Raw genomic sequence first — 13,946 nt, 5'->3', positions numbered from 1 at the left:
TGAGCTCTGACTTATTTCCACCTCAAGGTCATATTGTTGGAATGTGCTGTCCAGTACAGTAGCTGTTTCCAAAGTTCTAGCCCTAGATGCTATGGATTTTTCTGTTAAATTTATATTCAACTCTTATCCCACCCCAATCCAGTGCGTACCATTGAACAAATGTTGGGCTGAAAGCATATAAACATCCTTCTCCATTCTTCAATCATTCTGGAGCCCAGAATGTTCTCCAAAGTAGTGACTCTTGGAATGGCATACAAAAGATGAACAGGTTAAATCTGCAATGATACACTGGGCAAAGGATTTGGAGCACAACATTCAGACTGGGAATGGTTATGGAAAACGGATTTGAAATTCATGGCATGTTCTACGCTAAAAGAAAATTACATGAAAATGATGTACCGGTGGTATTTGACTCCTAGTAAGCTAGCAAAAATGTATAGAACAAGTACAAATACCTGCTGGAAATGTAAAGAAAAAGAAGTTACCTTTTATCATCTGCGGTGGTCATGCAAAGTTATAAAGACTTTCTGGGAAATGATATATAATGAATTGGAAAAAAAATGTTTAAAATAACTTCTGTAAAATAACCAGAAGACTTTTTATTAGGAATGGTAGGTACTGACATCCCAAAGGAACAGAAATGACACAGATGCTATTAGCCCAGAGATGGAATAAGACAAAGCCCCTACCAGAGAGGAATGGCAAATCAAGCTGAAATGGCAAAACTGATCGGAAAGCTCAGGGACGAATAATAATAATAATAATAATAATAATAATAATAATAATAATAATTTATACCCAAAACTGGGCTCAGGGCAGCTAACAACAAATTTAAAAGTAGCATAAAATACAGTATAAAAACATTAATAACAATAAAATTCAAAATTCAGAAATCAATTTAGGGGAAATAAGTATTAGATAATCCCCAGGGCAAAAACAAAGTAGTGTACAAAAACAAAGTAGTGACTTTAAAAAACAGTAACCCAGAACAGACACACTTTTTGGTCAATATCTAGTGAAACCTTATAAGTAGCAGAGAAAACCTGTTCTTTGGGTGACTTGGAATACTATCACTCATTGTGGCCAGGTGCTTGTAGTTGTTGCCAGCTGCTCTGTCTGAGGATTATAGATGCCTAAATTGACTAAAGGCAAAATCAGGTCCCAGAAAGGATGAAACAAAATGTGTGAAATTAACAACCTCTACTGCAGCTTCTCAGGAAACATAATTTTCTGGAAAGGACAGTGTTGACAATCAACAACATGGAAGACATAAGCACTTGGGTGGATATAGTGGACAACAAATTTAGAAGGTGGGAGCCAGTGTGGTGCAGTGGTTAAGAGCGGTAGATTCGTAATCTGTGGAATCGGGTTCACATCTCCGCTCCTCCACATGCAGCTGCTGGGTGACCTTGGGCTAGTCACACGTCTTTGAAGTCTCTCAGCCCCACTCACCTCACAGAGTGTTTGTTGTCGGGGAGGAAGGGAAAGGAGAACGTTAGCCGCTTTGAGACTCCTTCGGGTAGTGATAAAGCAGGATATCAAATCCAAACTCTTCTTCTTCTTTTAAGGTTTGGTGTAAACCTGTCCTAAAGAAGCTGATTGCAGCCTGCTTGCTACCTGTGGCATGCCAGGCACTTGACAACTCCTCCATTTGCAATCTTAGGCAGACAGCAAAAACAGGAGGCTTATTGAGTGGCTGGTAGGCTGCCTTTGGCTGGTGGGGTTTACATATTTTAGGCCTGGTATAAACACAAATGGAATATGTGGAGGGAGGTCTTTTCCTGATTCTCGTGACATTTAGATCCAGAAGCTAAGACCATCTACTAATCTTCTCCACTTAAGCCAGCTGCTAAAAGCAAGCAGATATCAAGTCACTAGATCTTGGAGGCTTGATTTTAAGCTGGTACATTCTGGTGCCCCTAAGGTTTGGGGGGCCCTGGGCAAGAAAGTCATTTGGGGCCCCTTAAAGGAGTGAAAGCAAGTCAGGCATAAAATTTCACTTGATTCTTTACATGAAACTGCAATGGAAATACAATTGTATCGTAATACATTCATTGTGGTCAATTTTTAATACAACTGGAGTGGAGAATATTATGAGTTTGTGGATGCTAGACATCTCTAATTTGCTGGGTCTAGTAGCTGTTAGAATTTAATTAAAGCTAGGGTGTTAAAACTACAGTATATGCCAGACACGTATGAAGTTGTGTACGAGATACTTCTAATTCCCCTAGAATTAGCAAGTGTCCAAAGCTAATTAAGCCAGGCTATTCTCCTGTGTTGAGGTGGTAGCATGGTGGATGAGCCATTAATACGACAAAGGATCAAAAGGTGCTTGGTGTGAGATGGCAAATGAGTGGGACCTTTCCCCCAACAGATAAAGCCAAAACTTGGGAGTAGCAGTGTTGGGAGTTATGTGACCAGGAGAAGTGAAGTAGCAGGCAGGGCATGATGTCTGATGTCTGTTTGGATCCAAGGCTGCACCTATAGGAGAAGCAAGACCCTCTTGGAGTGTTAATGCTGTGAACCCCTCCATCGTAGGCTCAGTTTGTATATACGTATAAATATACTATATATCATAAAGACACCACAGTCTCTTATGTGCCTTGTTCCCAAAATGAAACATGGACCCTGGACAAAGCACCTGGAACCCCTGGAATTTTGCACAGCTCAGAGATTGGGGTGGTGTGCAGCACTGGTGTCAGAAGTCGGGATTCGTGTTTTCTGGAAGAGGGCCCCTGAGTGAGGTATGCCTGAATCAAAATGGAGGGAGACTGTGCAAGAATACATTATCTAATACTACACTGTAAATACACAGATACAAGTCATAAACAAAAAGAAACAAATTGTTATGTCGAGGAAACCCTAAAAATCTAAAAAAATCTAAAAGCTTATTATATAATATCATGGTAGGAGGAACATATGGTAGTCAGATCACTGATAAATAATGGTATAATGATTGATCACTTAAAAGTAGATTCTCTAGTACCCTGTTTAATGAAATGAGCTGTTTTGAGCCTCCTTGGAAGCAAAGTCCTCAATCAATCCACTGTAATTGCAGCCTCTCCCAAGTTTATGTTCAACTGAAATCCTGCTGAGAATGACTGACCATAAAGGAGGCAAGCAGGATTTTGTACAAGACTTAGGGGCTCCCTAAAGTGTGGGGTGCTGGGCAGTTGCCAAACACCCCACCAAGCCTCCACTGTTGGTTCCATCCATCTGCTGACATGTTGATCTACTCTGGCTATCAGGAAAGCAGGCAAGTCCTTTTGGGTTTGCGCCTGCGTTTCTTCTTCTTCATGGTACTCAAGGCTGCTCTGGAAGCCTCTGTGAATATGTCGATGATGTTCTCATGGAAACGAGCTGAGCACTCAAGGTAGGCAACTGCATGGAGATTCCGGGCCAAAGTCTCTCCCTATAAAGGTGTGTGTGGAGGGGGAAAGAGGAGAAGAAGAGAATGTCATCAGCATCATCATCATAAATTTATATTTATACCCCAGCCACTCTGGGTGGCTCCCAAAGATTGTTGTTGCTGTTATTATTATTATTATTACTACTACTACTACTACTACTACTACTACTACTACGATAAAACATCAAACATTAAAAACTTCCCTAAATAGGGCTGCCTTCAGATGTCTTCTAAAAGTCAGATAGTTGCTTTTTCCCTTGACATCTGATGGGAGAGCATTCCACGGGGCAGGTGTCACTACCCAGAAGGCCCTCTGCCTGGTTCCCTGTAGCTTCACGTCTCACAGTGAAGGAACTGCCAGAAGACCCTCAGAACTGGACCTCAGTGTCTGGGCTGAACAATGCGGATAGAGATGCTCCTTCAGGTATACTGGGCCGAGGCCATTTAGGGCTTTAAAGGTCAGCACCAACACTTTGAATTGTACGTCACAGATCTTGTTAGGGAAAGGGAGGAGAGCGAAGACCCTACCAAAAGGAAAATAAGGTGTGGTCCATAACATTTCACTTCCTGAAACAGAAAATCCACACTGAATCCCAGAGTAAGAAATTTTCTGCCCTTTTGTGACAAGACAAAAGCTGGTGCCTGGATTTGACCATCTCAGTGGTGGGGCTGCTCCTGCTCAATAAACTTCTATTAGGAAGAAATTCCTTTGCATTGCAAACACATACTTTAACTAATATTTGGTTGCAACTCCTCATTACCAGCACCTGGCAAGGATGGGGCTCTGGCAAGAATGACCATGTGGGCAGAAGTGAAAACAACAACATGTCTGCTGTGTCCCAGAGACATGTCTGTGGGATTCATATTGTTTAGTGTGGAAGTCCATTGGTGCTGACTCTTGCCCGTGTGAGGCTGGTGCAGAGGAGCTATCTGCTGATTGTATTACCTTCTGATATGTGATGGGCTCTAGATGGTCCTGATGCAACCTCCTTAGCAGAACCTTGTCCTTTCTTAGGTCTGTCTTGCATCCAACAAGCAGGAGTGGAATCCCTCTGCAGAAATGGTTCACTTCAGGGTACCACTAAAAGGGGACACACACACACAGAGAGAGAGAGAGAGAGAGAGAGAGAGAGAGAGTAAGTAACATGGCGGTGAGGGGCTGGATCCTGATATATAAATGAGCAGAGAAATTAATAGAGGTTTTTCTGAAGAACCACAACTTAAAATGTTTAGTTTGTTCACTATATTAACAAAAATGAATTGTTTCCTTAAATAAGGCACCCACATCTGCTAAATGATGCCTTTCCTATTTACTACTTCCCCTCTTTCAATGCTTCAGGAATGCTGTAGTGACCTTCTCTGGTAATGTTTGTGTGTGTGCATGCCAACTTGGCATACCAATTTGATTATACCACACACACACACAGGAAATTTGTGTGCTTAATCGATGCTAGGGTACAACTGGACACCATTTTGAATCAAGATGGTGGACTGCAGCTTTCAAGACGACACTGATTTTTTTTGGTATATTAAAATTCCTGAGCAATGTTGGGTGCAAATCTGCAGATTATATCTACATCTATCTATCATATCACATTATTATTATATCACCTGTTCCATAGACTCCAGAGGCAGCTATTCTTACCGAGTTCATAGATAGCCTTGACTTAGTTACTGCATAGCCTTTTTTTTACCTTTGTGAGGATGTTGTTGAAGCTGGCAGGGCTGGTGACATCATAGCACATGATAACTGCATGAGCCCCATTATAGGAGAGGGGGCGGAGCCTGTCATAATCGTCCTGCCCTAGGTGGAGTGGAGACAAAGTTGTACGCATTGCTTTCACCTCTATAGCGCAATATGCAAATGCTCCTTGCCGAGGACAAATGCTTTTTAATAAATATCCCCCTTTCATGTTGCATTTCACTGTCCAAAATATTAACAACTATGTTGGTGTAATTTTTTTGGGGGGGGGAATGGGTGAAATTGCACTAAATGCTTGGGCCGTGTTCTGAACTGCACATCCTCTATGACTGGGTTCTGCTTAGAGAAGGAGCCAGGTGGTTAGAAACGGTCCAAGGATAAATGCCTAAAGCACAACTCGCCCACCGTCCCTTTCTCTAAGGAACATGTGTATGTGCAGTGGGGTGGTGTTGGTGGTATAAAGCCAAGACTGCTTTTGCTAGCAGTGTGAGGTGTTCACTGCTCAGTGCAAAGCATAAATGTCGTGAAACTGAAGGTTACATGCTATAGCATGGTGAGCTAGCATGGTGAGCTACCATGGCAAAGTGCTAGTGGATCTCTCTGTCAATTTGTATCTTTGAAATGTTTATTTCTAAGACCAGAATAATTGTATTTTATAGTAGATTAGTTCATGATGTACCTACATCACTTAACGTAGCTAAGCATGTTTATGCTTGTCTTGTGCCATGAGAGCTTTATACAGTGGTACCTCGGGTTACATTCGGGTTACATTCGCTTCGGGTTACATTCGCTTCAGTTTACATATGCTTCAGGTTACAGACTCTGCTAACCCAGAAATAGCGCTTCAGGTTAAGAACTTTGCTTCAGGATGAGAACAGAAATCGGGCTCCAGCGGCGCGGCGGCAGCAGGAGGCCCCATTAGCTAAAGTGGTGCTTCAGGTTAAGAACAGTTTCAGGTTAAGTACGGACCTCCGGAACGAATTAAGTACTTAACCTGAGGTACCACTGTACTTTGAACTGAACTGAGTGAGAAAGGAGTTGTCTTAACCGGGAACTCTGGACATGGTGGTCTACTGGAAAGCAGGAAGACTCTGAATGTTATGCTGGAAGAATCTGCTGGAGCTACGCATACTCTGCCGATCACACTAGTCAAAGTGTGGTGTTGTATCAACAACAGATGGTTGGACCCGAGTCTAACAGGTTAAGGGCCAACTGGCTTCTACAAGTCCATCAGGTTAGACCTTTTTTAATCAGATGATTTCAATTCAGCCTTTCTACTGCAAGATTGCATGGTTAGCATGGAGACAGGTTCCTACTGAAAATGAAATTTTAAATGGAATGTTTGAGCCATTAACATCTGATTAATTTATATTTAAGCAAGCCAAAAAATGCCACCACTTGCATTTCCTTAGGGGAATATTGCTGCATTGCATTCTAACTTGTTAATCTTATCATCCTTATCAGTTAAAAGATACCTTCATAACACTGGGCAACAATTTTTTACTTTTTGAATGTTGTCTAGATTTCTACAACTGATTTAGGGTATTTTTGCACTGCTGAATCAGGAAATGGCATCTGTTTCTCTCCATCAGGTCAGGTTTACTGTAAACTGAATGGTGGGCATTGATAAAGGTAAGTACACGTAAATTGCATGTTGCTTCACCATTTTTCAAAATTCAGGGCTTGAACTTCCGTTTCTTGGAACTCCTGGAATGCTCAGCGGCAGGGAGGTCTCTCTTCAGAGTCCAACAGTAGTCAGCCATCGTGACTGTGTCCCAGCGACCCTGATACCTGGTTTCCATCTCTTTCATGTCCTGATGGAATCTCTCCCCCTGCTCGTCACTCATTGAACCCAGGTTCTCAGGAAACCGGTCCATATGTGAAAATAGGTAGTGCATCTTGACGCTCATGTTGCAGCCCAGGTTTCTGAAAGCAGTCAGCATGTTGTTGACAAGTTCTGCGTAGTTTCTGGCCTTATTTTGTTGCCAAGAAAGTTCTTCACTACCAGAACAAATGCCTTCCATGCTTCCAGTTCCACTTCGTTCATTGACTTTCCAAACTCTGGATCTCTGATGAGCTGGTGGATCTGAGGACCGTCAAAGATGCCAGCTTTCAACTTTTCCATGGTCAATCCTGGAAAAGCCTGGCACAAGTAAGTGAAGCAGTCACCATCCTTGTCCAGAGCCTTGGTGAACTGCTTGATTAAGCCGAGCTTGATGTGCAGTGGTGGGAAGAGCATTCTGTCTCTGTCCACCAGAGGGTCGTTGATGACATTCCTTTCTTTGCAAGGTACCAATTCCTCCCGCACAGGCCAGTCCTTCTTCGTGTAATGCTGAGCATGGTCCCTACTATCCCACATGCACAGAAAACATGGGTACTTGGTGAAGCCAGACTGTTGTCCCAACAAAAAGTTCACCATCTTCAGGTCAACACAAATAAACCACTTATGCTGATTATAACCAATTTTCTCCAGCACATACTTCACCGCTTCATAGTTCTCCTTCAGTGTAGTCGAGTGAGCCAGGGGTATAGAGGCAAACTGGTTGCCGTTGTGTAGCAGAACACATTTCGGTGATCGCTTGCTGCTGTCAATGAACAGTCTCCAATCTTTGGGTTCATACTGTGGCACTCCAAGCTTGAGCAGAAGCTGTGCAATATCTGCACAGTACACCAAGTCCTTCTCTTCTGTGAAAAAACGGAGGTACTCTTGATGCCTGTTGCGGAGGAAGCTGATGCGAGCACTGTCAGAGAGGAGGTTTTTTCCTTCAATCTGGATGCCAACAGTTCGGCAGAGTCCTTTGACAAGCTGAGGTCGTGAACTAGATCATTCAACTCCTTTTGGGAAAATGGATGTGGAGCATCATCTTCAAGAACCACTTCTTCTTCTTCTTCATGTCCTTCAACACTGCAGGCATCTTCGTTCACTAATGTCAGGAAGTTCTCCAAAGATAGGCACTGGAATTTCATCACAATGAGCTACAGGACGACGTGCTGATTGAAGATCAGGATACTTGAGGCTGCTCCGGTTCTTTCTGTTGATCCCACCAATTTAAGGAGCCGCACCAATTTATGGAAGATTTCGAGGTTTTATGATTTCAAACTGATCCCTTTTCGACATAATCACCCAGAACTATCAGACCTGAATACTTCTTGTCATTAAAATAATCATTTCCAATCAAAACAATTATTCAACATGGCATTTTACCCCCACCAACTTCTTCTAAAATGCTCCACACAAGCGTACATGTGAACAAAAACGTAAAAAAAAACATGTGGCCATAGCTCAAAAAACTTGACCTGATTGAGCAAAACCAATGTGATTTTTGGATTCAGCGCATCAGATTTGTCCTAAATCAACTGAAAAAACGCAGACAACAAATTTGTTGTTGACCAGTGTAATAAGAACATGTGCCTGAGGGCAGGGAGTGGAGTGAGGGAGGCTTTCCCTTTTGTCTTCCCTCAGAAACCTGTCTCAGATAACCTAGTTAAGCACTATCAGGACCCTGCTTGGCCACTCTGGAAATTCAGAAATTTTAAAATATGACTTCTAACAGAACAGATTTCCAGGATTCACAGGAAAGTTCTCTTCCTCATATTGGGGCTGTGTACGCACTATACTTTTAAAGCACAGCCGAAGCACATTATTTCTTTCAAAAAGTTTCAGTCGCTGTAGTTTACCCCTCGCAGAACTACAATTTCCAGCAGCTCTAAACCAACTACAATACCTAGAATTCTTTGCGGGGGGGGGGGGGGAATGTGCTTTCAATTAACAGGAGAGGTATTGTGTGTGCAAATATGGTTGGACTGCCACCTACTGGAAGGAAACATTTTAGTCACAAACCAGGATCCAGTCATATACAGTACCGGCACATTCAGGTTGTGCTGTTACAGCTGATTGGGAGCTCTTGCTCAAGAAACCAACTTCTCCAAAAGATTGACATTTTTGCAAGAAGAAAAGTGACCAGAAAATGCACTGGAAAGTGGGGGTGGGTGGGGTGGTGACACCTGCTTTGATGCAATGTTATTTAACCTCCCTACAAAGGAATCAGAACTGGTTGGCATCCATCTACCTCGGGAGACAATGGAGGGTCGAAGGCTCCTTAAATAGCCAAGGTCATCTAACCTCCCTGCAACAAATCAGGAAAATGCTCAGTAAGGTTTCCAGGAGGTTGTACCATGAAAATATGGACTTTTGGAGGTAAGTAAGTAAGTAAGTAAATAAATAAATAAATAAATAAGCCCTCCAAATATTAAGATATGTTTTATTTACACGTTTAAGTTCAACTTCTGTTCTGTTTTCTACTCTACATTTAAAAATAGAGAATTTCTTTTGAAGAAATATTCCACATACTGTATTCTTTAAGCAGAGTTTTCATCCTTATTTTCCCAATGTAGTTTCCACCTAAGTGAGTAATACTTACTACCCGTGTGACATTTTGGGGAAGGGGGTTCCACCCAAGCATTTTAACAATCTATTGATACTGCCTCTTTGAACAAAAATCTCTATCAGGGAGCTTGTAGCATCTGTAACACCCCACTCAAGTTTAATTTAGGTTTAGTTTGTTTGATGTATGTATCGCTTCACACAACCAAAAGGAGTCTCATCAGCAACACAGAAAATGTAGCGTATGATCATTTAAAAGAATGCAAATACACTGAAAGCAGGGATTTTCTGGCTGCTATGACTGGCGCTCCTATTAAAGCCCTGGCCAATCACTGGAACATCCAAATGGCTTGGGCTGTCGACACAAGTGCTTTACAGAGCTCGCTTGGCACCTTGGTATGTTCCTAAGTCGGGGTCAGGGCTTATGCCCAAAGCCCTGCCCATCCCCACCCCCCAGCTAGCCCATGGTAAGAAATGTACTATTGCAAAAGGGAAAGCACATTTTGATATAATTGTACAGTGGTACCTCGGGTTAAGTACTTAATTCGTTCCGGAGGTCCGTACTTAACCTGAAACTGTTCTTAACCTGAAGCACCACTTTAGCTAATGGGGCCTGCTGCCGCCACCGTGCTGCCGGAGCCCGATTTCTGTTCTCATCCTGAAGCAAAGTTCTTAACCTGAAGCACTATTTCTGGGTTAGCGGAGTCTGTAACCTGAAGCGTATGTAACCTGAGGTGTATGTAACCTGAGGTACCACTGTATAGTTGACATAGCAAAATCAATTGTCCTTATGAAAGTGCAACCCTACTTTCCAGCCGACAGATCTCAGTGGCCACAATGAATATGCAGAAATCTGTGTCACACCTGGCTTTCTCCTGGTTGATGATGCCTATATGACTTGACAGCACACCCATTCTCAGCATAATATGACCCGATAATATGCCACCTTCCAATGTGACTGTCTGTAACCCTCCCCTTCAGCTACCCTGACGCACACACCTGCTGTATCCCAGAGACTGATATTCACTTGCTTGTCGTTGATGTGGAAGGGGGCTGAATATTTCTCAAATACTGTTGGGATGTAAACCTAGAAGAGGAAGGTGAGAAAGAGATGTTTTTGCCTTGTCTGTGGGAAAGGACCGTTTTGTATTCTATCTCCATTCCAACATTTTTTCTTCAAGATACTATCGTGGATCCCTTTCCTCAACATTTTGCTCAAATGAGCCTTTGCTCAATGTCAGGAGCAGATGGCCTGGTGGGGCACTGCCACTCACCTGACCTCTGGTCAGCCACATTGTTGCTGCTCACTGGGAGGTGCAGAGGTGAGGTTAGTGCAGTGCAAATGCGCCTGCAGGAGCACGAGATTGTCTCTGCTTCTGTGTTTGCACCACACTGGCCTCACCCCTGCATCACCCCTCCCTTTCTTCTTCCCAGTAAGCAGCATGAAAAGTCTGGCGGTGAGGTGAGCACAGCCACCCCACCCCATCCCATGTCACCATCTGCTACTGATCCATGTACTGTGTTTGCTGCCAGGTGGGCTTACCTTTTGAGAACACCAGAAGTGACTGCTCCATTAGGAAGAATGTGGCAGTGACCCATCACCCTCTGTCTGCTCTCAGTCAGTTCCCACCTGCCTCCCACCTGTGCTTACAAACAGCCATCGGGGTGGACCTGGTTATCAGATTCCTCCTCCTTAGCCTCAGGGTTGCTCAGGTGCAACTCAGCAAAGAGGAGGATGGGAGCAGAACTAGAATCAGTCGGATCTCCCTGTCCTTGATTCTGGCCCCACCTATTTTTGGTCCTCCCCAACCACCCCTAGTGGGCACCACTGGAGAATGCACACCAGACAAATTCTTTTGTATAGCAACAGTAAAGGTAAAGGGACCCCTGACCATTAGGTCCAGTAGTGGCTGACTCTGGGGTTGCGGCGCTCATCTCGTTTTATTGGCTGAGGGAGCCGGCATACAGTTTCCAGGTCATGTGGCCAGCATGACTAAGCCGCTTCTGGTGAACCAGAGCAGTGCATGGAAACACCGTTTACCTTCCTGACAGAGCGGTACTTATCTACTTGCACTTTGACGTGCTTTTGAACTGCTAGGTTGGCAAGAGCAGGGACCGAGCAATGGGAGCTCACCCCATTGTGGGGATTCGAACCGCCGACCGTCCGATTGGCAAGTCCTAGGCTCTGTGGTTTAAGCCACAGTGCCACCCGCGTCCCTCTTCTTTTGTATAGCAACAGTATTGGCAACTAAATAAATGGGTTTTTTTTGTGAAAGGAAGTTTGGTGACACTGACCAGTAGTACTCTTAGTCACAGCTTGAGTTTTCCCTACTGGAGTTGTTCCAGAGAAGTACCAGAGAAGGGTCCCATTACCCACGACTCCAAGGAGATGGTGAGAGAAACTTGCTTACCTTGTTTTTGTTGGTAGAATTTACCATGTTAGATCAGGGTTGGGGAAACTCAGGCCTGAGACCAAAGTTGACACCCCCAGCCTCTCTATCTGCCCCTTAGGACTCTCCCCAGGCCATACATAAATGTATAAAACTAATACATTTAATTAATTAAACACACCCTTTCCCCAGACCCCACCCTGTCACCAGTCCCACTTTCCTTGGGTAGTTTTGCCAGACTGGAATGTGTCCTTAAGCCCTGATGATGCCTTTTCCTTGCCTGGGTGGTTGACAGAGAGGGATGGGTGAGTGTAGCCTCCTGCACAGAGCTAGTATTTACGTTAATTTCTCCACCCACAATTGCCTCTGGCCCTGCCCATTTCTGTCATATGGTGTCATGGACTGGTTGGACACAGAGGAGTGGTGGGAGGCTCCAGCTGGGGAACCCCCAAGGGAATTCCCAAAGGAAGAAGGCTCAGAGCCAGGGAATTGGTGTTGGGATGATGATTAGAGGTCAGAGGGAGAAGAGGGAGCAGAGTGGAAGGAGGAGGTGCCAGAAGTTGAAGTGGTAACAGGCTTTAGTGAGCAGGAAGAGGCTGTGGCAGAGAGCAGTCCAGAGGCAGGAGAGGAGGGGAGGCAAGAGGCAGAGTGGAGGCAGGCTGCTGAAGAAGCCAGGGAATCTCCCCCTCCTGTTGCGACAATCTCCCCTCTGCCCCGGACTTCCAGAACCCACAGATGCATGAAGAGGGTGGAGCGATGAGAGACGAGACAAATGAGCTTCAGAGAGCTTGGGAATGAACCTGGGGAGGAGGGGCCTTAAAGAGTGGTGTGAAGGCAGGGACCTTTAGTCCTCGCTACTGCCTCATTGGGGCAAGACCTACTGGGAAGGGTAGCTGTGCTCACTAGGGCTGAACCATATTTATTTGAATAAAGGCTTCACTGACATTTTGTGAGACATTGCTGACCTGACCCTGACTCTTACATGTGGCCCCTGGAAGGTTACCTAGAATGGTAAAGGGACGCGGGTGGTGCTGTAGCCTAAACCACTGAGCCTCTTGGGCTTGCGGTTCGAATCCCTGTGACGGGGTGAGCTCCCGTTGCTCTGTCCTGGCTCCTGCCAACCTAGCAGTTCGAAAGCACACCAGTGCAAGTAGTTAAATAGGAACCGCTATGGCGGGAAGGTAAATGGTATTTCCATGTGCTCTGGTTACTGTCCATGTCCCGTTCCGCCAGAAGCGGTTTAGTCATGCTGGCCACATGACCTGGAAAACTGTCTGTGGACCAACGCCGGCTCCCTTACCTGAAAGCGAGATGAGCACCGCAACTCCATAGTCACGTTTGACTGGACTTAACCGTCCAGGGGTCCTTTACCTTACCTAGAATAGAATGTAACCCTTGAGTTGAAAAAGGTTTTCCCACCACCCCTATCTTAGAGGTTCCCAGAACGATAACCTCAGGGCAGTAAAAAGAGCAACAACCCAAACCCACTTTGAAAGTTGGACAGTTTTCCTTGGACAGGATATAGTATGGCAAATCACAAGCATATTATTGGTGGTAGCAATCCTGTGGATAGACAGGGCTTACCTTGGGGAAGTCTCCTTTTGCAAAGACCATGAGCAGCGATGTCTTTCCGCAGCCTCCATCTCCTACGACAACAACTTTGATCTCAGGGATTCCTGGAGTCTCCCGGTTGGCACCTAACTGGTCTGGAGTCTCTAAGCCTCTTTGCATCTCTACCAGCCCCCAGGGCCCTACAAAGGGATATCTTTTGCAATGATCCAAGGAAACGGCAGATGAGATAACTTCTTTTCTCCGACAGTTGTATAACAGGGCTCTTCCACGCCGAGATCTGCAGGTTGACTCTTTTCTTTGCTGTACATTTAAAAATCAAGGCTCACAGCACAAGGTCAGTGGGAGAGAGTGGCCAAGGGTGAATGTGGAACAGCAGGTGTGTCTGGAATGTGAAAGGATTGGTTGGCAGAGGGTGGAGATTGTAAACAGGGACACTTTCCCAGAAGCATCCACCCTCAGGGTGATGACGAATAGAATGGAAGATAGGGA

At 44.7% G+C, this 13,946-nt stretch overlaps 1 protein-coding gene across 1 annotated transcript; it reads right to left on the bottom strand.

The window, feature by feature from the left end:
• Nucleotides 1–574: 574 nt before the first annotated feature.
• On the bottom strand, nucleotides 575–13,829 carry RHOD (ras homolog family member D). The gene is made up of 5 exons (XM_080995785.1): nucleotides 13,470–13,829; nucleotides 10,495–10,582; nucleotides 5,104–5,213; nucleotides 4,356–4,490; nucleotides 575–3,412 (listed from the first exon to the last, which is right to left on the bottom strand). Exons 1-5 carry the CDS (start codon nucleotides 13,614–13,616, stop codon nucleotides 3,245–3,247), a joined length of 648 nt encoding a protein of 215 aa, XP_080851911.1. The 5' UTR covers nucleotides 13,617–13,829; the 3' UTR covers nucleotides 575–3,244.
• Nucleotides 13,830–13,946: the final 117 nt, after the last annotated feature.

The sequence above is a fragment of the Podarcis pityusensis genome, assembly GCF_964106645.2.
Source record: "Podarcis pityusensis genome assembly, chromosome: 1".
Lineage (NCBI taxonomy): Eukaryota > Metazoa > Chordata > Lepidosauria > Squamata > Lacertidae > Podarcis > Podarcis pityusensis.
This window is presented reverse-complemented; position numbering and strand designations above follow the sequence as displayed.